We start from the raw sequence: 26,243 nt of genomic DNA, 5'->3' as shown, positions 1-26,243 counted from the left end.
CGGAATGCTTAGGGATACTTGGTTGAAGGGAAGTTCATCATTAGAACCAAAGTAACGTGAATCGGAATCGGATCGGAATCGGCAAGGCCGAATCGAATTGTGAATCAGCAATGAATCGGCAATGAATCGGCAAATTTGAAAAAAACCCTTTAAATTTAAAGATTTTAACAATTTAAAACTTATTTCATGCACCCTTTATTGAATATAACTTAAACACACTATAACATCATCAAATAGAAGTTAAAACTTAACATACATCAACATGGAAGTTTGGAACATAAAATCCATCACATACGTATCTATGTTATCTAAAATGTAAATTGTAAGCTATCTGAAGTAAATAGAAATCAAATGATCATAATGATTTAAATCATAGAATGTATGTGAGATGATCCATAAGACATCAAATCATAAATGTATGTAAGAATCTAAGATGAAGATCCATGAAAGTTTGAAACATATGTCTATCAATGATTCAGTATCAATATCTGTAAACAAAATATAAAAACAAGGCTCCAGCTCAAGCCTCATAGTCATCATCATCCTCAAGCTCAACTACAGTCTCAGCCTCAGCCTCTGAGTATCCAATCTGCTAGTAGCAAGGCGTCTAATGTAGGTCCTAAAGGATTGCCGAGCCATATCTCCCACATGTAAGATGGGCTCACAAACGTCGCTTGGGCCTGTGTCTGTGCATGCACATGTGTGTCTACCAATGCCTAAAGAACGTGCTCTAGTTGCCTCAGCCTCTATATCCACCTGGTCAACCCACACACGGTCTTCCTTAGTGAAGACTGGATCCACAACCTTTGTGAGCCACTCTGATTCTGGATCAATCTCCTCCAGAATGATCGGAGAGGAGTCAATGCCCAAAATCTGTCTAATCCTAAGATGGAGGTTGTAATGAACAAAAACAAGATCATTCAACCTTTGCACTGTCAACCTGTTTCTCCTCTTCGAGTGGATGTGCTCGAACATGGACCAACTGTGCTCACATCCAGAAGTGTTGCTTGGCTGACTCAGAATACGGATGGCAATTTTTTGAAGTTTTGGGGTTGTGGCCCCAAACATTTGCCACCATCTATCTAAAATAAGAGAAAATAAAAACAATTAGTCTCATTTACAAATTACAAATTAACTCTAAAATTACATAATCAACTTTAAGTTTAGAATCTAGATTCATGAACATTGAATATATTATTTAACTTTTACTTCGCTGTATTGTTTCCCGAGCATCTATGGCCATCCTGCTAGAGAAAAGTGACCCTTTTTTATTATTGAACTTATTGAGCTCAATAATTGCAGCACTGCTATCCTCATTAGTACTCAACCTCTGGATCACTGTATATAATCAGATGAGAACCTCCTCATCCGCCTTGAAGTCAGGATGGAAACGAAATGCCAGATTCAAAAAGTAAGCTGTTGCACGGATGGGTCTGTGGAGCTGATTCTACCATCTCCTATCAATGATGTCCCAAATAGGGGCATACTTCTCCTACACTCCTCCATACTGGGCTCTAATGGCCTCCTTGGCCCTATCCATGCCCTCATATATGTAGCCCATAGAGGGCTTCTCCCCATCAGCAGTTCGTAGGAGAGATATAAGGGGCTCAGTGGCCTACATATAAAGTAAAACAAAAATTTGAGTCAAAACTTAATTATAGAATAATTCAATAATATAACTTAACGTAAAACTAAATCATTAAACAATTAGCATAGTAAACTATAAAAATATTAAATGTTAAATTGCAATAAATTTACCTTAAGGATTTCTCTAGCAGGTTTCCAAAAACCATCATCATCAAATATGCAATCCACCACATCTATCCCTGCAGTGGTGGTAGCATAGGAAGATGACATCCACTCCCGCCCAAGAAACATGCTCCTCAAATCATCCCTTGATGTCAACAAGGACTGCAAGGTGATGAAATTCAAGGCAAACCTCGTGATCCCTGGACGAGCTAACTCTTTGTCTCTTGTGTACTTCCTCATTGTGCTAAGGACAGATGAATGATTATAAATAAACTTGAATATGTTTTTTGCCCTTTCCGCACATGACTTGACCCACTCAAGTTTGTCAATTTCCTCCAACATGAGGTCAATGCAATGTGCAGCACAAGGGGACCAAAATATGGTGGGGTGCTTCTCCATCAAAAGTTTACCTACAACAATTTTAAGTTAATTAGAAATTCAAATTTCAAACATGTTAGAACTTAGGAAACTTAAAAATTCTAAGTTAGAATTAGAAAAAGTTCAAAATTCAAATAAATTTCTTTTCAAAACTTGAAAAGTTAAAAGTTTACCTGCAGCAACATAACTTGCTGCATTATCTGTCACCACTTGCACCACATGTTGTTCCCCCACCTCTGCTATGACTTCCTCAATAACCTCACATAAGTATGTGGCATTTTTTACATGAGCAGAAGCATCAATGGATTTGAGGAACATGGTATATCCTACAAGTAACAAAACAACGAATTATAAATAGCAATCAACAAATCAAAATTTGAAATAGTCAATCACGATTCAAAATTATGTATGTAGGAAAGTAGAATGATCAATCACCTCCACAGGATACAAGAAAATTGAGGAGTGTTCTTCCCCTCCTATTTGTCCAACCATCAGTCATGATGGTGCAACCCTTTTCGATCCACTCCTTTCGATTGTCCTCAAGCTCATGCATCATATCCTCAACCATTTCATCCAGGAGGTATCCACTCAACTCAGCCTCAGTTGGGGCTTTAAACCCCGGACCACAAATAGCAATTGCATCTATCATGTTCTGCCAATAAGGAGCCCTGTCCCAAATAGATAATGATATTGATTAGAAATTTAGATGTCAAAAACTCAAATCATAAAACAAGTAGATATAATTAGAGTTTTACTTTTACTTTTAACTTTAACTTTAAAGAAAACAAAGAAAAAAGAATCAATTACCTGGCTGCAATAAATGGAATGTTGCAAAAGTACCAAAATTTGCAAATCTCTTTTTTGGCAGCATCATGAATCTCTTTGTTCAAACCCATCCCCTCAAGCGTGGGTTGGGAGCCAAGAGTAGTGCAGGGCACAAAGTAACTATCCATTCTATTTTTCTGCACTCTAGGCCGCAATAGGTTGGTGTTGGGCTCTGTCTCACTATAAGACCGACTACACTGGCACTAACACTCGCATGAACACTAGAACTAGGACGAAAAAGAGGCCTAGAAGAACCCTCTCCAACACAACCTACGGATGCAGAAGCTGATGCAGATGCAGATGTAGATGCAGCTGCGGATGCAGGAGCCAATACCTCTTAACCCTTCAAATTGCATTTTCCTATTCAACTTGTCTTGTTCATTTTTTTCTAATGCCACTAAACAAGTGCATTTTGCCTTAGCAATTTGATGAGTGCAAACTGTGACATCATGGCTAGGTATGCCAACAATGTGGTATTTCAATCTATAGATACTTCCGGAATTTATTTTTTCTTTACAAAATATAAACTTTTTTTTATATTTGGTTCTTCCAGGAAACTCTTCATTATATTTCCAGCATTCATCTTTTTTACCCATTGTGGAAATTGGAAAATGAAAGCAACGGCTGCTGCAATAAAAAAATTCATGTAAAATATCAAAGTTTGCAACTAATAAACAAAAGCCACAAAACGAAAAACCCTAGTTTGCAATTTAGTAAAAATAAAAAAATTCAAAATTTGCAAATGAACACTAAAAAAATTTAACAAAAAATGCATAATACACTAACATGCAAAAAAAAAGCCAGCATTTAGCTCTTGCAAATGAGTTGAGGAGTGTTGATATTGAATCCTTAATGCTCCCAATGCAATTTATGGCCTCCCCAGATGGACTTCTAATCTCTTTGGTGCTCTTCCTTCTTGCCAGTTGGAAACCTATGGAATTTCTTCTCTTCTTCTCTCTCACTCTTCCTCTCTTCTACTCATGCTAAGCAAATAGAAGGCTCTTTAGGGTTATAACAAAGAGGAAAGACAAATTAGAAAGCAAATAAAACATGTGTTTTTTCTTTTAAATCCAACTTTTCATGCTTGTTGCCACGGCCGATTTCTAGCGATACCCAATGGCGATTTTGGCAATTTTTTCCATGAATCGCCGATATTGGCGATTCACATGAAAAAATCGCCAACAACGATTTCCGATTCAAAAAAAATCAGGAGTCATGAATCTTATCACCAAATCGGCGATTTCAGCAATTTTAAGGTGATTTTTGGAACTATGGTTAGGACTGACCACAACAACCTCTATAATTGGGGCAGAAAGTTTTGAACAAGAGGCAGCAAAAGAGGGTGAGAAAGATCCAAGCCTATGATTTTGACATCGAGTATGTGAAGGGAAAAAGATTCTAGTCACTAATGCTTTATCGAAGAGACATGCCACATGTTCTTTGCCCCAGGCACTGATGAGCCACTGGCAGAGTGCTCGTCAAGTTGCAAAAATGGTCGAGTTTTCTGGCCTCGCGAGTTTTATGACTTCTACTAGTACAAAAAACTCGCTGAATTTTTCGCAAAAACTCATCAAACACTTGCCAACTTTTTGCCAAAAAACTTGGTTGTAATTTTGTAACAGCACTTAAAGGCAAAAAACAGCCTAAATTAATTTCATTTCTCATCTCTTCAATTGTATTTTATTGGGAGGGGGAAAATGGTCTTCTAACTAACACTTGCAAACTGATTTCTATTGATTTGAAGCAGATTTGAAGTGATTTTTGAGGAGGATGATATCAATGATTTGGAGAGGTAAGCTATGGAGGAGGGAGGTGGATTTAGTTCCACACAAGAAGACACTGAGTTGAATGAGTAGTCATTGTAGTGCCAAGAGAAGCTAGAGGCAGAGCTACATCGATGATGGAGGACGAACCACAGACTGAATCAAACATACCAAGCGAGAAGGCACAATCATCCCTAGTGAAGACTTCGAGGATTACACCCTCCAATTCTACCTCTCCCTTGGTTTTTACTAGAGCTGGGTGTTTACCCTCGTGGGGGAACAGAGGTTAGTTGCATACAGGAAGTAGGGTATTTAACATAGAATGTAAACAAAACACAATAGTATTATATTCATTGCTTAGTTACCATATACAAATGTATTCCGTACAATAATGTCCCAATCAAAAGGAATAATGCATACATATAGTGTCTAAGGTGGTGTGAGGTGAACCATCGCACCCATGTAACTCCCTCGGGTAGACCAATTGTCCAACTACCCATTTTCCCAACAACATCACCCCCCCCCCCAAAAAAAAGGTCATTTTCTGACGACTTACAAAATTGGAGACAACTACTAAGTACACCAAAAACATAAACTAAGAGAGAGGAGGGTGCGTCCTTGAAGTGTCCAATATCCTATGTAGCTCGTAGACTTTGTCAGTGCGAATGCGTAAATCCTTTTGTGTCCTCGAATTGATCTCCACAACTTCACTCAGCAAAATTGTAACCTACATAGCCTGTGCTTCCTTCTACGCATCGGTCGCCCTACTCATCGTCACTTTGTCTCCGGCCTCTTAATTCCTTTTCGGACCTTACCTTACCTTGTACGTGTGCTGCTCGCTCTACTGCCCAATCCTCATGTTGCTTAGCCAACTGATTGGCTAACTCCTCTAGAGACTTTGCCTCCATCTCCCTAGACTTTTCAGCTCCCACTTGATTGGCTTCAGCACGTCATTGAGCATAGTAGTCGCCTTTGTACGCCTCAACTATCTCATGAGCAAGCCTCTCCATCCTACTGCTGCCTGCTCCCAATAAGATCGGAAGTGTTCAGAGCATCCCATCCAGATGTAGGCTAGGACAAGTTGTAACTCGTTCGATTAGGTCATTACATTCTGACCAATTCCCCGACCCTTCTCCAACACATCCTCTAGAGCCTTAATGTATGCCATCGTTCTCTTAGTATCCAAACCGTATTCTATTTTATCCTCTTCTACTTGCTCAACATCTACCTCCATTCCTCTTGTTGTCACTAGTTCCACATCCGGTGCGACCACTTCCTCACCTGGCGCATCCTCGGATTATGGAATCCCCACATCTTGTGGTGTTGTCAACTGGTATCCAAATGTTGCCAGTAACATATCGAAGGCTCCCTTGGCGCCAACTTGCCCTTCAATAGTACCTCTAACACATCAATTGGAATTTGGTGAAGTGCAACGTCCGAGACCAACCCAATGTCATAATGGGGCATATAAAAAGTGCAATGCAACAATGTCATGAACTCGTATATTCTATCTACCAATAGGGATGCCCAATCATAAACCAATCCATTCATTATACCATTCATAAAAACTATTTGCGGGAGTTGTTCCTGTTAGTTGACTCTTTAGCACATCGAGGATACAGTGCCACGACCCTTCTTTGATTAACTCGCGTCTCATTCCTCTACTCCTTGTGCCCTTTACTACAAAATCAAAATTGGTGGAGGTGAGTTCTTGAGAAACCAACTTGATCCAATGCTCTTTCCGTTCCTACGAGAGCTTGTGATTTTTTATTTCTACTTTGTGTCCTCCTTGCCTTGTGATACCAAAAACCCTCGTGAAATCTATGGCTCCAAAAGAGATGGTGATAGGATGCTTCCTATATTGAAATGAGCTACTCCCACTATGTCTACTGTATGCTTCGATCATCTCCCAAAGGATATGCTCAAACAGACGAATAGAGAATACTGGCATCTGAATCGCCCAATGCACCCGTGCCCGTTGCAATATCTACTTTACTATGTCTGTGTCAGGTGTCTCTTGCCACCATTGCCGAAATTCAAGCCCGTTAAGTCCCTCAAATTGAATTGAGGGGTGTAATGTCTTCTTTTTTGAGGGTTTTGTTGAATCTTGGGACGAACTTTCTTCTTCTTGTTGCTCAAGGTTGCATCTTGCATTTGGCCTCCAACTCTAGCATTTTTGTCCATGCTTGAACTATCAGCTTCCAATTGATCTTTCCAACGCCTCTGCTTTTGTACTGACTACATAACTTAACTGTTTCTTGTTTTGTCTTTATGGAAAAACAAAAAAAAATAGCTAGGGTTGGAACTACTGTTGCCTGGCCGGACAATGCCTTTCCCTTCCGTGCACGCAATCTTCTCTACAACTGACAAAATTCTCTCCCTTCAATTACGCAAAGTTTTTTGGCGATGTCCTTTGGTGTTGCGGTTTCCCGCGGTTATTCACCCTTATTGATACATTGCCTGTTGTTGTTTCGATGGATTGCATCTTCCACCTTCATCATTCCTTTGTCACGGCCTTGGTGTTATATCTACATTATGAGGTCCCTTTGACTATTCTTGAGTTTTTGTTTTCTGTAGAAACTCTTTTCTCATTTGCGGTCTTCTCTATTTGTGTCATGGAGTGGTCCGCAAAGGCTCTTTTTCATCGACATAGCTCTTCAGTGACCACGGCTATATCTTTCGTCCGTTGATATCCGCGAAATTACATACTCTCCCTCTAACATTGTCCTTCACATGGTGGAGTTGGAGTGTCCATAGCAATCGTAATTCCACGGGGCTTCAAACTTGTTCACGAGAGTTATGTCTTTCCTCCGTCCCATATCTCATTCGCAGCCATGCTATTTCTTCTGTGACAATCTTCTTTCCATCTACAGTTCAATGTTTCGCGCAGCTTTGTTGTGTCCACGTGTATTCTTTTCTGCAGGCTTTTGTGTTGTCTGCGGGGTTGCTTCCACGGGTTTCTATGTTGTCCATGGGTAACACACTCACGGATTCTTGTGTTCTCCGCAGGTGACATACCAAAAAACTCTCATTTTTTTCCCTCTTCTTGTGTTGTCCGTGTGACACCTATGGACTCTCATTTTTAATTTCATTTTTAACATTTTTTTAAAATATATCCTCAAACTAAACTACCCATTAACCATTCATTTATGGCCGATCCAAGCTTCCATGCCTTTGGTGGTAGACTTTCAACTTCGAGCCATTAATCGCGTTTGGGATTTCTCTGCCATCAAGTGTCCATAACTTCACGGCCCCATTAGCTGCAACTTCTCTATCTTTATGGGACCTAGCCATTTCACTTTAAACTTGCCAGGCTTAATTTCATTTCGCCCATTAAACTTCAATACCAACTGACCCAATGTAAACTTCATCAGTCGAAGGTGTTTTTCATGCTAGCGTAAAGAGACACATGTGCGTAGATTGAAGAGAGCCTTGTACGAATTCAAGCAGTCTCCCAAAGTGTGGTATAAATGCATTGATACATACTTGCAAGAAATGGGCTTTGTTAAGAGTGAGGCAAATGCTAAACTCTACTACTTGGTGGTCGGGGTGAGGTTCTCATTTTTCTTCTATATGTGGACGCCATGTTTCTTATAGGTTCACTAGGGCTCATAGATGATTGTAAGAGGGACCTTGCAAAAGAGTTAGAGATGAAGGATTTGGAACTTATGCACTAGTTTCTAAGCATGGAGGTGTAGCAAACTAATGGAGAGAATTTCCTTGGTCAAGGAAAATATCGCATTGAAATCTTGAAAAATATTGGGATGGAGGATGGCAAAGCCATGTCTACACCTATGATCACAAATTGGAGGAAGTTAGATACATCCAAGGAAAATGATGTAGATCCCACCTTATATAGGTAGTTGATTGGTTCGCTAATGTATTTGGTCAACACCAAGCCAGATATAGCATTTGTAGTAAACTCTCTTAGCCAGTTCATGATTGAGCCAAAGAGAGTGCATTGGACAGCGGCTAAGCATGTACTGCGTTACTTGAGTTGTACAGTGGAGTATGGGATCAAATATGTTCAAGGTGAAGGAATCAAGTTTATAAGCTATATTGATACAAACTGAGAGGAAGTACAACAGACAAGAGGAGCATTTCAGGGTGTTGTTTTAGTTTGGGATCAGGAGTTGTATCTTGATTCCGTAGGAAGCAAAAGTTTGTGGCTCTAAGTTCAGCATAAGCATAATATATAGCACCTAGCATGGTGACATGTGAAACGATATGGCTTCAAAAGTTGTTAATAGCCTTGTTTAGTCAAAGGGTTGGGACTACTATGATACACTATGACAATCAGAGTTGCGTCAAGGTGTTTGAGAATTCAGTGTTTCATGATAAGTATAAACATATAAACATCAGAGATTGTGTACAACGAGGGATTGTTCAGCTACAGTACATACCTACTGAGGAGCAGGTAGCATACATTCTAACTAAGGCATTGGGAAAGGCAAAATTCATCTTCTTCAGAGATAGGTTGGGTGTCATGCAAAACAGCTTCCTTGTTAAGAGGGAGTGTAGTTAGTGTAGTTTGGACAATTGTTTGTCCATTTGTAATTATTTAGCAAATAATAGTTTCACTAACAAATTTGTTAGAGTAGGGACAATTATTTTTTAAATAATTGACCTCTTTTAGAAGCAACTAGAAACCAATTTTGTTAGTGGTTGTTGGGTTGTTTTTAATCTCAGTCATCGATTAAGAATCAATCTCGCCCATTAGTTTTCCAACACAAGTAGTATAAAAGGCAGTCAGGGGGCATTTGGAGAACAAGTTTGAGAAGCACTTGCAGTTGTTAGAAAATGAATTTGCAGTGATAGCAAATAATCTTGCAGGGTGAGCAATAGTGCAGTGTTAGCATTGGGAATAGCAATAAGGGAATATCAGCGGGAGAAATTGGGAGATTTTTGGAGTTTTTCCTACAAGAGGCAAACAATTTTGTATCTCTTAATTTGCTTAAGTTTAATATAATTCCTCATCAATAGAACTGGTTTTCCCTTAGGGATATTTCCACAGACAATTTGTCTGAAAATATTGCATTCATTGTGTTGCAAATTTTCTTTCTATATTTTTATTGAAGTCGCAAATTTGTTATTTTTCAAAACTAGTTTTGAATTTATTTTTGGCAGTTAAATAATCTTTGAAGATGGGAGATTAATAATCAGTGATTGCAATAGAGCTTTTCACAAAGGTTGCATAAAATTTTTTAACTCATGTTTTGTGCTCTTATCTTGTGCTAGGCAGGCTACCAATTTGATTGAAGACCTTCATCTTCTATCATTGTGTGATGGTGTTGAAGATCATTGGTGGCAATACAGAGCCGATAAGTGCAGTACACAAATCATCACTCACATGGCCCATTTTGATAGTCACGAGTTAAGAAAGTTTGCAATGTGGTGAAAAAGACTAGACACAATGAAAATTCTATCGTGATTATTGATATTTCTGATTCCCATTCTTCCAAAAGATGATAGTTGCAATCTCAAACCCTACACAAGTATGATTTCAATCTTGTCCCTTATTGTGTGGTTGGAAAGATATACAAATTAATAGAATCATCGATAGTATCAAATCATTGATTGGAAAGATTGTTACGATTCTAATTGAATAATGGCATTTCCTATCTTTACCTCCTTATAGCCAAATCTTGATTGTACGGTGTTATCAATGCCCTTCTTGGTAGATATCATTGTGACTTATCCTAGAAGGTCCAGAGGCAATTTTTGATACCTGTCTGAGACTACACCTTGATGTCTACAATTCGAATCAACTCGCAATGATATTGGCTTTCAGCAACATTGTATATGGCTTTGTGACTTTGTCATCTACGTATCGGTGGGAATAGTTCTAGAATTCGATTCCTTCCCTTTATATAACTAATATCTTTAATTTGTTTGTCTAAGCTTGATGTCTGCATATCACATACCTCTCCTGGGGTAGGTGAATCACATGTGCTTACTTCAAAATGATAGGATAAAGTTAAAAACACATGTATGTGTTCTCTATATCCAAAAAGTGAAGTCACTCTATTTAACTGCCCCACACCATAGTGAAAAGCAAATTATTGTATTAGTATAGGATTATAGTCCTCATATTCAAGCCCACAACGATCATGTTCTTGTATTAGTCTCTCCCATCTACAATAGCCTCATTAGTAGAGGTGGCAATAGATGGTAATATCTTTTGCTACTAGATTTGGCCTCACCCCATATCTCTCGTATTCTTTTGTTATATACCCTTATCAATATCTTATACACCAAAGATGATTTGACTTAGAAATAGACATATTCGTCCATTCTATGCAATATCATTACTTTGATCACTCATCAAATGTTTTTAGTGTTGATTGTATAGATAGAGTGGAGATTGTGTTGTTTTCTCAAAAAATTAACTCTAGATGTTACCTCTAAATATGTTGTTCCATAACACTTATGCTCACCATGATGAGCAACTCGTCAAGATTGGAGTCATGGTTCTACCAACATCTCAACAAAGAGGTATGGAAATATCCAAAATGACCATTAGGCTCAAAATTCATAATGAAGATGTGGTTTCTTGCGAGCAAAGGATTTTTGGGCCCTCCATGAAGCAATATTACATAAGAGGAGGCCGTTGCCTCCTAGAAGGTGGAAAAATCTACCATCAATTTTATTCGCTCAGAATAAAGAAAAATAGATCGTATTGTACTGATCTTGAATACTGTCTAAAATCTCCAGATGTTCACCATGGATGCTCAACAATTATCATTTGGCCAAACACTACAAATAATATCCACATCCTTCTATAAACGACTAAGGAAAAAGACCTCATGTCTAGAAATCATTCTCATTCATTTCCACGTTGAAGTTCGAGATGTCGGGTGTGGAAGAGCAAGCGTCCATATATTGAGTTAACAAAAGTTGTATACAAACATCGAACCCATCACTAAGCTTGAATAGAAAATAATGAAAGGCTTGCAAGTCTTCAAAGCATCCTCTAGCCTCCAATAACACACACTCATACCAAACTCTCATCAACCCTTCAAGGAAATGACCGATCACATAAAAAAACTAAATTCTATTGTTCCTGTGAATGCCCAAAATATTCTGCATTGCTCAAAGATGATCCGCAACTTAATATAATAATCTCAGCTTCTATAAACGTATTTCATGGGGAGGCTAAATAAATTCTATTCTTTATAAAGTCTCGAGCATAAATAATAATTCTTAGACATCTTTCTTTGGTCCTTGCCCACAATATGAGTTCGAGCTGCACAAATGGTGTGACATATTTGTTCAACACCAAGGCATTTCTCAAGATTTGAAGAGTCGGACTTTCAATGTCTCCAAATCTCACAAGACCTTGGAAAGAACGTCGCTCTAATACCATGTTGGTTTTCACATTGTATGTGTGTTCTACAATATATTTTAATCCACAATGTATTTTGGTGTATATTCTTTTATTTACCAAGAGGAAGACTTGATCTCCCTATATATATATATATATATATATATATATATATATATGAGTGGTGCCCCTTCACCAAGGGTAACCACACTTAGGCCAAGAAATTAATTCAAACAATTATATTGATTATATAGTATAATAATTACATTATTATATTATAATAATTACATTATTATATTATAATAATTATATTATCACAACTTTTATGTTATCTATGTCAGTTTGAAGGAATCAAACTAGAGCTACAATAACATCAACAATCCCTCTTAGCTAGGGAGGAATCCTTCTAGATAACTTTTGCTTCATCCTCACGACGCTAACATCACCATAAAGTTGCTCTTTCAAGAATTTTTCAAGTGGGCTTTACTGATAGAAATAGTATATTCCATAGTGCTTTATGGAAAGAGATTTTCAAGTAGGCAGGCACTGAGTTGACTGTGAGCACTAGTTATTAACCCCAAACATATAGACAAACTGAGATCATGAACAAGTGTATAGACAAATATTTTCAGAACTACATGGCAATGCTGCAAAGGCACTGACCCATTAGCTACATCTAAGAGAGTACTACTACAACACCACCTTTCACATTTTGATTAGGATATTGCCCTACAAAGTACTTAAGGCAAACATTTTGTTGTAAGAGAGTCAAGATGTACTTCAACACCTCAAGGATAATCTACAATAGGCACAAAAACAACAACGAAGGTATGTTGGTCAATACCGGATTGACTATAGTTTTGAATATAGAGATTTTGTCTGCATTCATTTATTTTCCTTTAGGTAGCCTTCTTTCAAGATAAGTAGTTCAGAGAAGCTTAACCCTTATTAGAATATTTCTATTTCTGTCTTCAATTCATGATTGTTTCTTTTAAAAACGTCATCTTTGTAAATCTATCTAAGGAGCTTTCATCTCCTTTGTTTAATACAATTGCAACAACATCGATTTACCATAACATGGTATCAGAGCAAGTCGATGGGATTCCATAGAATTTGGCGGATTTTTTAAGAAAAATTTGAGCCTCTTTCAACCTGAAATTTCTTCCAGAAATTTGCTTTTCAATTTTTAAAAATAAATATCATTAGAGTTATTTTATGAAACTTTTGTGGTCTATCTTCGAGGATTTTTGTTGGAAATTGCAAGCCTAGTTATGGGTTTTGATCCCGCGATATCTTGATTGCAACAAAAGTCTCTGATTTTTTTAAGGTTGCATGTACTCACATGTACTTGCATGTTTGTTGCATGTGTTGGTTTACCCTACGAAGTTTTGATTTTTGCCGCCCTTCAAAATTTCTGATGGTTTACATTCTTTTTTCACTTTAATTTTTTTTTTGAAAAATAGGCCACAAAACAAATGCACAGTTTTCAGATAAATCTAAATGCGAGTGGTAGAAAAATTTGGGTGTGAGTTGCAGAGAAATGGCGCCCAACAGACCTTCATGTTAACAACAGCAAATAACCCTCAATTTTCAAAGGATCCAGTTGCGCTAGTTACAGATAGAAGGGCGCGAGTTTGTAGACCGGAAAAAATCGCGGGAATAGAAAATGGTGCAATTTTTTGGTAGAAAACCCTAGTCGAACTAGAGGTTTTGGAAGCAAATATGCATGAAATTAATTTCGAAATAAAAGGCAGATAATTTCAACCAAGAAATTATAATTATTTTCGAAAAAATTTAGAATATTGGCTCTGATACCATATTACGAAGTAATTGGAATAAATTTTCTTGTTATAAACAGTGATCAAGAGACCAATTTATACAAGAGACTGAACAATGTATCCTTAGGAAACAATCGTAAAGAATAGAAACATTCTATTCTAGAATTAGGAAACTATATATTAGAAAGTTTCTAATATTTACTAGAGATTACAATAGATAGCCATTAGATACTAAACAGAGATAATAGAAACTATCTATTATTAGAATAGAAACATTCTATTCTAGAAATAGGAAACTATATATTAGAAAGTTTCTAATATTTACTAGAGATTACAATAGATAGCCATTAGATACTAAACATAGATAATAGAAACTATCTATTATTAGAATAACCCTCGCCTCTATAGTCCCTATGAAGTGATTAGGGGGATTGGAGAGGTGGCGTATGAATTGAAGCTTCCAAAGAACAGTAGGATACCAAATGTGTTTCATGTCTTATGCTCAAGAAGCCTCTTAAGCAGTGAGTTTCAATTTTTTAGGAGCTTTCGCCGCTTGGCGATGAAGGCAGCTTGCATGGAAACAATTGAGGTCATAGATCTCAAAGAAAAGAGGCTCAGATACCGTACAATCAAAGAGTATACTGTCAAGTAGTACTTGTCAATTGAGGATACCAAATGGAAGACAGGGCAGATTCAGAAGTATCTTAATCTGGAATTTCTTGTTGGCGAGTAATTTTAGGAATGGAAGATTGCCATGTCTCCTCTTCTTTGAGCAGGACTTAATTATCTTTTTCCCTTTTAGTTTGTTTTGGGCCCCAAGAGACATTAAGTAAATGTTGGGGGGGCCAATTGGTGGCATTCTTGTGGCACTTTGGCATGGAACGATTTGCCAATTCAAATTTGGGCGCCAATCTTAAAAGTCGACTGGCTTACTTGAGAGATGTATTGACATTATTTTTAATCGGCATTCTTGGGGCATCATTATCATTGATCAGCTTTTCTATTTACTTGTGTTATTAATTTCCAGTTGAGATTGTATTTTCTAGTCTGCTATAAATCCCAATTTGATGAGGTTTCTTTGAGACCAAATTGGATTACAGATTGGCATCATTTCCAGTGTTCTTGCATCTGCGATTCATGCCTGATCCAATTATATGGCCACATGTTCAACAGCATATATATATCGGCTACTGTATAGATCGTAAACACATCAGTAGATATATCGGCTAACAGTAGTACAGTGATATATCTCAAAAAAATAAATACATCGGCAATATATGATACCCGTGACAGCAGCATCACAGTATTGCAGTCACAACATCAACGATACAAAACACTGCCAACAACATTGAAATCACATTGCAATAGTAGCAGAAGCAACATATACATCTCTAATGTCATTCCATCCACGACACAATTCTTGTGGAAGCAGCAACACAAATCAGATTAGCATTAGTATTCTTGAAAAAGATGCATCTTTAGAGACATCATACGGCAATGGTAACATTGACATACATATTGACACCAGCAGATTAGACATACTGACACCAGCATTCCCAGTACACAAACATCTGCCTCTCCAGCATACAAACATCTGCACATTTGGCATCCTGCCATCAGCACATCAGACCTTCCACGACTCCCAACATGGAATAATAGTGAGAAGGTCAAAGTGCGAGATTTCTTGAGCATTATCATGATTGTTGTAGCAAATCTAATTGTTTGAGCATTAATTAGAATCTGAAACTGCTAGTCTATCATTGCATATCTTGGGTATTTTTTTATTTATTCTTTTACATGGGAGTGTCCCCACAACCTAGCCCAACGGTAACTGGTGGGCGATGCGAACTAGGGCGAGACTAGTCCCCCATGGGTGAGATCAGCCGCCCGCAAGATGTCTCACCTCTTAAACCTAGGAGAGACTTGAACCCAAGACCATGGGGAACTACCCAAAACCTCAAGCAAACTCATCTACCCGTGTGGTCTCATACCTTGTGTATTTTGTTCTTGTATGCTTGGGATATTCCATCCTTGACATCATCTCCATATAATGTATCTTTCAATGTAAATTTTGGAATTATTTGATCACAAAAATTAAATATTTCAGATGGATGGTGAGGCATTTTAAGCTAGCCATGTAGTTCATTCATTTGTGATCTTACTTAGAGCGTTTTTTAACACATACATTCCAAGAAATGCAACCATCTAATGCAAAGATAATTGACTTTGTGGTTGTTCACCACAACCTCTAGTTGAAGCCAAAAAAACCTCAATGTTTGACTTTAAATATACTTGCAGTTGTAACTGTATTCGAACTACTAGTGGATTGCTATTGAGAATGACTATTTCTGAATCCAAGGAGGACTAATGGAAGCCAACTTGGATTCTTGAGTTAATCATCAAGATTGGCAACCCTCTCGCATGGCTCTCTTCGTGATAGAAAGAGTTATTGGTTGCATTTGACCCTTTGGAACTTTGTACTTAATTTATAGTTTAACTTAGGATAAACAATATTGTAATTTGAAACTTTGTCAACCATCGCTATATAGTTATTACCCATGCACTATGAAGTATGCTTTATGCACTGCAATATTATAATAATATGAATATAATATTATAAACAACAAAAACTATTTTCTACATTTCATGAGTTATATTTTATTTGCTCTCTATATCTATATGCTGTAGAGATGCCCTTTAATTGCAAGAGAACTATTTTTTTAACTTTTTCTACAAATTTTCATGCTCTTTTAATCCAATTATTTTCCATTTTTTCACTTGTTTCAAAACATCGTCTACTTTTTGTTTGCTTCTTGCTTCCCTACACAATTTTTGGCTGCTATGATATAAACCTAAGTTGTCGGTATGGGTTTGGTTCCAAGTTCGAAGTTTGAGAACTGGTTCGCAATTTCGTCAAAATTTCGTTAAAATTAGAATGTAGCATAGTAGCATACACACATTTAAACAACAAAAACACCATAAACAGTTAAACTTGTAATCGTAGTGATCATACCATCATATAGTTCAATCAACTTCAACATCAAAGATTTAGAACATTTGACAAAATACCTTGTTTGGAAACATAAAATGACAATGAGAGGCCACCAAAAGCAATTCATAACAACTTTTAGGGTTGTGGACGCCAAAAAATATTTAATTCTCGCCCAAAAAAAGCACTTTCCAGCCGTCCGTGGGGCCCAGTTCGCTGTTGCTTCGAACTGGGTTTGAACTTTTTGGTACCCACAGGGCAAAAACAGTACCCTGGTCGGACCAAGTCCGAACCGGACCAGAACTGCGAACCAGTTCGAACTTTTCCTAGGGAGGAGGGGGGGAGGTACCTGTGCAACTTAGATATAAACTACTAACCTACTCATAAAGTACTAGTGAAAGATTTTTATTATTTTGAAAGTATGGATAATCAGAAACGTCCAGAACTGATGCTTTATCTAGTTGACTACAAAGTCCCGACATACCAAGAGAAACAAGAATTTAAAATCACAATAGAAAATGATATGGAATATACACACCAAAGATATGATATCAAACAACTCAAAATACTTACGAATTTGCATCCAAACAACAGAAATCCATATGAAATAAAGAAACCACTAAAGCTTGAAATGAATTAAAATGCTGCAACAATCAATATATTTATGATAATCATGCCAACAAAACTAGCAAGGGGAAACCCTAGGCTAGAATCCTATTACAATTCGTCACTTTAAAGTTTCCCTAAAGACCTACAAATGGACATGGAGACATTTAATAATAGACATCATTTACCATACAATGACCTTGTGATTTCCAAAATTAGTTGCTCTATCAATGATTGAAGTTATAAAAGTTAGAATATGGCCACAAATATGGTGTTCAAGTCCAGTGAAATCCCACAAAATGAGCAGTCCATATCATGCACGAAGATCATTGATCACTACATTCATACTGAATTAAACTTCATCATCCATTATTATAGTTGCATGTACGTCTGCACTTTTGAGTTGAATAGACCAATTGCAGAAGTCAATCTAGTCATTAGTGACCACTGATTTAGACAATCTGGAAGAAATGTAAGAATATAGTAGTGGACATAAGGCTAGAACAATAGATGCAAGGTTTCCTATCCGAACTGGATGTCACAGAAGGACATCACAACAGAAGTATAAAAGTACAATGAAACTCAGCAATTGATGAAAAATGAATAAAGGAAGCAATGTGAAGAAATGTAGGATCTTGTGGCAAAACTGGAGGTTAAGACAAGATATTGAAATGGAAGCCCAGAAGTCCACTAAAAATTTGTAGGAAAAGGATTGAAGGGAATGCGTAAAAAGATGGAAGGATGGAAGGTGTGATATGCATTGTGGGACTAGAGGTTCCAAGTGGCAGTCAAAATGGGAGACCAAAACGGTAGCGCAGCTGTCCAAAGAAAGTCCACAGGGGAAAGATTGGAAAGAACACGGGGAAAATCATGTGGAACCACCTAAGGGAATTCAAGAAGAACTAGAGGAATTCAGAAGGTTCAAAAGTGCCAAAAGATTCTGCAAGAAGGGAATTTAAAGGAATGCAAAAATTGATCAAGGAACCAACGCTTTGGATGTTTAGAGGAGGAAACACAAAAAAAGTCCAGTTGAAATACAGAAGTTGAAAAAAAAGGGGAAATCAAAGCCTTAGGATGGAAGGCAAAACTTGGCTGGAGATTGATAGGTCAAGAGAACTGGGTATGGACAAATGTAGGAAGAAGTCCACACAAACCCTGGAAGTTCACAAGAGCAAAACAGGAGCAAAGGACTGGAGATTACAAGGTCGAAGTGAGACAGAAGAAGTCTGAGAAAACCCCACATGTCCACAAAGCCCATAAAATTTCATCGAAAGTTAGGAATAGGAGAAAGCAAGGATGCAAAAGAAGACTGTAGATTTAACGGTGAGGAAATTAAATTTGAAATCATAACATCCATCATAACCATGCAAACTGACGGAATGAAGGGAAATGAAAAGAAAAAGGGGCCCAGTAGACAACATAATTTCTATGCAAGACAAGCAGTCGAGATAGGAGGTTAGATATATGGAAGAACTCTGAGTGCACACTAAAATTTCATTGCTCCATCCAAGAATTGAGAAAATGTTCAAAACCTTCTCAAACTTTAAAAAAATTCTTGGACTTTTGCAACTTTCAACATCTAATGTCAACATGGCTATGATGAGGAACAAGATGTAGGAAATTTGACCAAGGGAAGACCCAAATCAAAATTTCTCAAATCGTTTATATATAATTAGTACAATAAGGAAAAATGTGTTAGGAAGTTGGGAATTCAGCAATTTCTTGCATTGTTAGATTGAATCCCAAAAAATCCGATATTCTCATGTTAAAAGAGGAAAAACTTACCTTTACTTTTAGGTTTACTTTACACTCCCATTATTTAATTTTGGGAGTTTTTTATGCAAGATCCCCTTTCATATAAACCACGTTTTTTATTTTTCTATGAATTTTGATTGATGAAGTGCACCCATTCCAACAATGCATGTTAAAAAATAGTGCTAATCGAACTAAATTCTATCGTATCTGCACAAATAATTATGTCCCAAGAAGTGACCATATATCATTCCTAAAGAGAGGAATGGAAATAGACTATTTACCTAGGAAGGTTGTGAAAATTCATTGAAAATGAAAGGCTATATGATATCTAACCCTATTAAGAAAACCTAATATAATAATGTACTATGACAGGTAGCATGTATGAAGCAAGCAATCCTGCAGAGATTGAGTACACAGTTAGAGAGAGGATGTGACAAGGAAGAGAGGTGTCAAAAAGAAGAACACACAAGAGTTATAAAGGGAGTAAATATTAATAAATCAGCCTCTAATAAAAGAAACAAGGATTACTACATATGGTAAGATGAAATAGGGTTCAAAGTAGGGACTATTGCAGGGAAATATTTAACAAAATCATTTAAATATTTATAATGTCTAGAAAACTAGTGGAGGTCAAAGGTACGGAAGTTGGAGTTAATTTAGAATAAGAAAGGTGTTGTGACAAGGACTGAATAAAGATATGTGGTGTAATAAATGACTCAGAACTAAAAGTTGCCTACAATGACAGAACTATGATGGAAAGGAGAACTAAAATTATTCAAAAATGCAATGCTAATTAATACATGTATGGTGAATAAAATGAAAAAAATTCGGATTGAACATTCATTTCTTGGAAGACACAACATTATATACCAATAGGAAGTGCTTGTGTAGACTACTGAAGCAGGTGGTCCTTTAGAGATGCATGCCATAGATAACACAGTGCATTCACAAGCAAAGCTTATGCTTTGACATCAGCTCACAATGTTAGCCATGTATTCATTTGAACACATGCATATCAATCAAAAAAATGCATAAATGCACAAACACACATGCACTCATACATGTAACTATATACATACATACATATATCAAGTATTAATTTTCTCAACTACTATCCATGTTATTTGATGCAAGATTATAAAAACTTTAATACACCAAGTATGGAAGATCGCATACCACTTGGTGATTCAAGTAATGATTTGTTAACTTTTAACATCTAGAAGGAATGAATATTCGTTAAGTCCCTCTATAAGGTCTTGCCAAGAGCAGCACCATTCCAATTTAGGATCTGCCAAGATCCAGGACTTGTATCACTGCTGAGGAAATCATTTTGAAAGGAATTAAAACCAAAGTTAAAACATTGACGCTAGAATTTAACATCAGAAGCATAGTGCAGCCATTTCATAGAGAACTTTCACATCAACTTCTAGATGTTATATGTCCCTTTCTATTCTACTGTTTAGGGTTTATTGTGCATTTTTTTATGGCCAACAGTCAAACAAAATGCACGAAAAAATGCCACTTTCTATTGGAATTACCCAAACAATGTCAAAGGTATCCATTCTTTGAAAAATGCCCAAAATAACTCCATGCACATGTCATAACCAAATTCAGTTTTAAATCAAACCATACCAGGGTGGACTTGGTTATGCCAATTCAATAACAGAGATGAAAAGCCAATGACTTCCCAAGGAAAACAAACAATAAGGATCTCATTATTTTGTAATCCATGATGTGAAGAGAGTAACCTATAGCTTCTCAAAGAAGACAATACTTAAGGATTTCATTCTTTCGAGATCATTAAGTGAAGAGAGTAATCTTCTCAAAAAAATTACAACTCCTATGCTCTTGTAGGACACATTCCTTTCAGGAAAAAATATGCTAATTTGACAAGTATTATAGTTGTATATTTTATCATTGCACCTCCTATCTCTTATGCTTTTTATTTGTGCAATAGAAACCTTCCCTCAAGCTTATGCAAGCCTCTCATGCTCACCACATGTTTATTCCTCTCCTTTTTTGTTTTTGATAAATGGGACAACTGTATAGTTGGGGGCCCAATAATGACCAAGCCCTCTTTTTCTATTTGCTCCTCTCGTAAGATTTCTTGCAAAAGTTTGTTAGTGGCATTATGCCTGAAGCAATCGTTGTTGCCACAAAACAGTCCACACAAGAGATAATATAAGAATATAAAAGCATAGTGTCTTTTGTTCGCAGGCAACAGGGTTTCCGAAAATGCCTTCGAATGGATGGACTCAAAAGCATGTATTGACACATGGACAGATAGATTTCATGGCATGCAGAACATTATTATACAACACTATTTGAAGAAGGAATTCAGAATGTTACCAAAAATGATCCATTACAGCATTGCCTAATTTTTAAAACTTTGGAATGATGCATAACAGAGTTTGACAAGCATAACTGACTTCATTGAGGATATATTTTTAAGTAATTGGTTAGTTAATTTGTAAGGGCCATGAACATGACTCATACCTCCAATTACATGAGAAAAAAGTGTCCCCTTGCTTCAAAAGGGATCTATCTTCTTGCAGATTAATTTCTTCTGACGTCAGGGATGCCATTGCCTCTTCAGCATCATCAGATAGAATCTCAAGTCGGCTTTTCAGGCTAGTAATAATATCACCCTGAAGTTAAAAAGAGCACATTTCAGTCAAAGAAACACAGAAAGTGTTGCTTCAAATGACTACAGGAAGAGAAATCAAGGACAGAATGAAAAGTTTCCAGTAATTTTCCTTAAATACATATATAGCACGAGTATCTTTGATAGTATGCTCCTCTAAACAAAAATATTCACTGAATTTTCAGATATCATAATGTGAATTCCAAACAAGAAAATAGTGCATCGAGAACATTAAGCATTACTTTTCTTTTAAAGCAAGCTACAAAGAAACTTCGGTATCATGTGTTCTACATTTCTAGCTTCAATCCATGTAGAAATAAATTATATTTTGCCTAAATATCAGAAAATGCGCATTTTTCCATTTAAGTCCCCAATATGCTATATCCTGATGACCTCTGATGTGCAAAACTGTAAATTTTATAAGGGAATTTCAATTAAGAAGATTAACTTGCACTAAAACTAAACAACGAAAAGAGAATATCATGCAACATGCCAAACAACTTCACCTGCTAGGCACTATACAATGAATAAATAATACATAGGCAAGAAGAGGGGACAACTAGCAATATAAAACTAGATATGGAAGTGGGGGAATCCTCTTATAAATCTTTTGCACTAAGTCATAAAATACTTCAGGATGTCAAAATCTCTTTTGGATGCATCTATTTTATGCAATGGCTTAAATGGATTTATGGCTACTTCCTGCTTACAATAGAAAAAATAGTGATTTCTCCCAGCTTCCTCCACAGATTGTCTAGCCTGGCTTCCCCTGCCCCAGGCACTACCTATGAGCGTTCTCTGAGGCTTAGGCAGCTATTGCAAACCATCAGTCCCAATTCCAGTTCACGATCTCCTGCTTGACCTTTATAAGCTTCATGTTTTTTTGAGAGGTTCTTGGTGATGCTACTACAGTCATACCATGTCTTATGTTTCAGCATATACCACTTTATGTGTAAACCTCTAATTGTAACCATTTTATTGTTCTCTGCATTTAGTTACTCATTTTATATACCTTACCCTAGAGCCTTTCTACCCTAGTATATTTTCTTTTAATTGTGATTGTACTTTCCTTCTTTATTTCTCTTCCTTTCCTTTTTCAGTATACTCTTTCAATACTGAATTGAACAAAAAATGATGTTCTCTATCGAACCACAAGACTACAGCAAGTCGGTTCATCCACATATAGTTTCCTCACAAATCCCAACTCCATAATAATTATATAAGACTCAAACTGGTATTATAATATGTTGTGTGTCAGGACGCAAGATCATATACAGCAAGATACAAATGAGGAAGAAATTAACCATTATGTGTGTCAAGTGTCAACAAATTCACAGCAAGACCTCACAAAAGATGAGCATGCAAATTTGTATCCTACGATATCTAGCAAATTGTTACCTTAACTTTCTAAATACTCCTAGAGTGATTACAAAGAAACTCATTACCGCACCAATTTTTCCTACCAGCTCCCTATTTGGTGCTCACATATGGAATATAGGTAGTTTGTATCTGCTACAGAATTCTTTTCTTTTTGCCTTGCATATGTGCCCTTACAAGAGAATAGAAAACAGAATGCATGCCTGCATCTTTAGAAACTTGTGACATCACTCAATCAGCGTAAACTTGAATTTTGTGGGATTAAAAACATGTTGTAACTACACATGTCAAATCACAACTTAATCAGTTCTTGTTTCCGAGACAATCTAAGTCCTTGTTCCTTGTAGCCATCAACGTCGTTGTCCTTGGTTTAAAACCAACATTTTGAGGTTCTTTTGAGACAACGTTAGCATAGAAATTTTAATACAACAAAAGGCAAGATCATATGCAGCAAGATACAAATGAGGAAGAAATTAACCATTATGTGTGTCAAGTATCAACAAATTCACTGCAAGACCTCCCAAAAGATGAACATGCAAACTTGTATCCTACAATATCTAGCAAATTGTTACCTTAACTTTCTAAATACTCCTAGAGTGATTACAAAGAAACTCATTACCACACCAATTTTTCCTACCAGCTCCCTATTTTGGTGCTCCCATATGGAATGTAGGTAGTTCTTATCTGCTACAGAATTATTTTCTCTTTGCCTTGCATATGTGCCCTTAAAAGAGAATAGAAAAGAGAATGCATGCCTTCATCTTTAGAAACTTGTGACATCACTCAATCAGCGTAAACTTGAACTTTGTAGGATTAAAAACATGTTGTAACTACACATGTCAAATCACAACTTAATCAGTTCTTGTTTCTCAGACAAATCTAAGTCCTTGTTCCTTGTAGCCATCAACGTCGTCGTCCTTGGTTTAAAGTCAACATTTTGAAGTTCTTTTGAGACAAGGTTAGCATACAAATTTTAATACAACAAAAGGCAATCAAGTGTGAAGGCAAAAGGAATGCTCATCAATGTTACTCTAAGGCTCAACAAATGAAAAAGCACTTGAAGGCAATTTTAAGTTAGAAAAGGGCATAGACCTAAGTTGTCTTTGATGAAGCATAAGAAAATAAAGTCATATGTGAGGGCCAACATCACTAGAAAAAGTATCCAAGAAACTAGAGTGCATTACTAGGGGATTCAATGTCATGTTACAAAGCATAAATCACTTAACACATATATTGCATGCACTTTTCAGTGTCACCAATATTGGTACCCTGCAATCAAAGTTGTAGCAAATAACCATGGCATTCCTATCATTTAATCAAAGTCAACCAAGCTTTCCATTCAATCTAATAGTCGCGTTGTCAACTTTTCCACTAAAAATGTTTGCAAATTGCACTTGGAAAGGAAATAGCAAACAAGGATAATCAAGTAGTAGAAACTCGAACAAGAAACCAAAAATGATGCTATGGCGAAGACATGAATCCAAAAACAAGATAAGCAAAGGGTTAAGAAAGCTCCCCCATGTCAACAGAAAATTCTGCCAAAGATGACAGAGATAATAAAACCATGCCAATGGAAAAGAGAAATTGATGAGGTTTAAGTTCTAGATTGAACAAGGAATAACATTCAAAAGTGACGAAACTAAGCGGAAACCCTACCAAGCCAAGAAAGAACTATTAAGTGACAAGTCCTAATGCATTTTATAAGCAACAACACTACTATCAATTCCCACCAAAGGTGGCATCAGTGTGGAAAAAGAGAGAGAAGAAAAATCACCAAGTCAAAGCACTTCCTCAAGGTGGGAGCTAAGTTAACAAGTTCTCTCGAACCACCCTATACTCATACGGATCAGGTTCATGGACCATGATGACTCTACGATTGTTCCAGGCCTGCCTTGACAACTCAAGGTGCCCAAGTGGGACCAACCCAGACCCAACCAAACCAAGGGCAGGCAACAATCCAAGGGCCCATAAAAACACATAATGATTAGTTTTAAATTAAAAAATACATAAAAAACCTAATTTCACCCTAACGCAAAGGCATATGACCTTTTTAATTTCTTCACAAACATAGGGGACCAAAACAACATTTTTTGCATCCAAGTTGTCATTGTTCATTTTTTAATATTACTATAATTTACAAGACAGAAACCTACGACAATAGGAGTGAAAGAGCTGCATGAGGAAGCTTTATGCATCAGAGATGACTGAATTTAGTAAACTCAGGTTTCGAAAGAAAATAATTCAAGACTTCAACTCTTGTTTTAAAAAATTACGATTTTAACTTTTAACTATGCTTTTAAACATTTTATACATAATATCAGGGTTATAATGCTGAATTCTTATGTTAATTAAGTTGTAGGGTTGTGGATTTGTGATGATTATTTTGTTTTGTGATGGTTGCTGGTTCTAGTTCAGTAGTTGTCCCACATGCAGAGAGCTCATTGTAAATTGACATGGCATCAACTCTTTGGAGGGACACAACCATGATTAAAATACTTTCTAGTGGTGGTAATGGTTGTTGGCACTGTTGCAAAATGCAGAAATGACAACTCGTACAATCAACTGAAAGCTCACATGTGCAATGTTTCTGGCTTGGGAACAGAAATTTGTCAACATTAAATAAGAAGGGTTTCTAAAGCAATAAATAATGGGGATGTATTAAAGAACAAGGCAATCTCGACATGGTAAGTAGTAGATCAAAGGAAAGAGCACATCCTAGAAACCTCCCAAAGGCTTATCACAATTGGCTGGCCCACATCCTTTCATGTCATGGCCACTGTCTTCCAAAGAAGAGAATACCCCATTTCCTTCACATAAATGAGGCCCATTTTAAAAAATCCTTCAAGAATGACATGAAGGTTCCCGATCAGAACATTTCATTGGATTTATGACAATGGCTTCCTTTAAACCTTGTTAGATCACCATATTTTCAGGCTATGGCAACAGCCATTGCTAATGTACCTACTGATTGCAAATACAGTAATGGCATGTATTTGTGAGAGTTTGCAAGATAGTTTCCCTTTTGTCAGTTAGTACTACAAATGAAAGGTGTATG

General features: G+C 36.8%; 1 protein-coding gene across 1 annotated transcript in view; it reads right to left on the bottom strand.

The window, feature by feature from the left end:
* Positions 1 to 392: 392 nt before the first annotated feature.
* LOC149551457 (uncharacterized) overlaps positions 393 to 26,243 on the bottom strand; it is a 154,287-nt gene continuing 128,436 nt past the window's right edge. The window contains exons 9-14 of the mRNA XM_089786966.1: positions 21,664 to 21,815; positions 2,563 to 2,795; positions 2,301 to 2,453; positions 1,759 to 2,159; positions 1,210 to 1,615; positions 393 to 1,082 (exon numbers count right to left, since the gene is read on the bottom strand). Of these exons, the coding sequence (XP_089643092.1) occupies positions 1,493 to 1,615; positions 1,759 to 2,159; positions 2,301 to 2,453; positions 2,563 to 2,795; positions 21,664 to 21,815 (1,062 nt within the window). The 3' untranslated portion in view covers positions 393 to 1,082; positions 1,210 to 1,492. The remainder of the gene's footprint in view (positions 1,083 to 1,209; positions 1,616 to 1,758; positions 2,160 to 2,300; positions 2,454 to 2,562; positions 2,796 to 21,663; positions 21,816 to 26,243) is intronic.

The sequence above is a fragment of the Cupressus sempervirens genome, chromosome 6 (genome assembly GCF_028749045.1).
Source record: "Cupressus sempervirens isolate cs-2001-9-10 chromosome 6, ASM2874904v1, whole genome shotgun sequence".
Classification (NCBI taxonomy): domain Eukaryota; kingdom Viridiplantae; phylum Streptophyta; class Pinopsida; order Cupressales; family Cupressaceae; genus Cupressus; species Cupressus sempervirens.
Note: the sequence above shows the minus strand (reverse complement) of the source record. Positions and strands in the feature narration are given on the sequence as shown.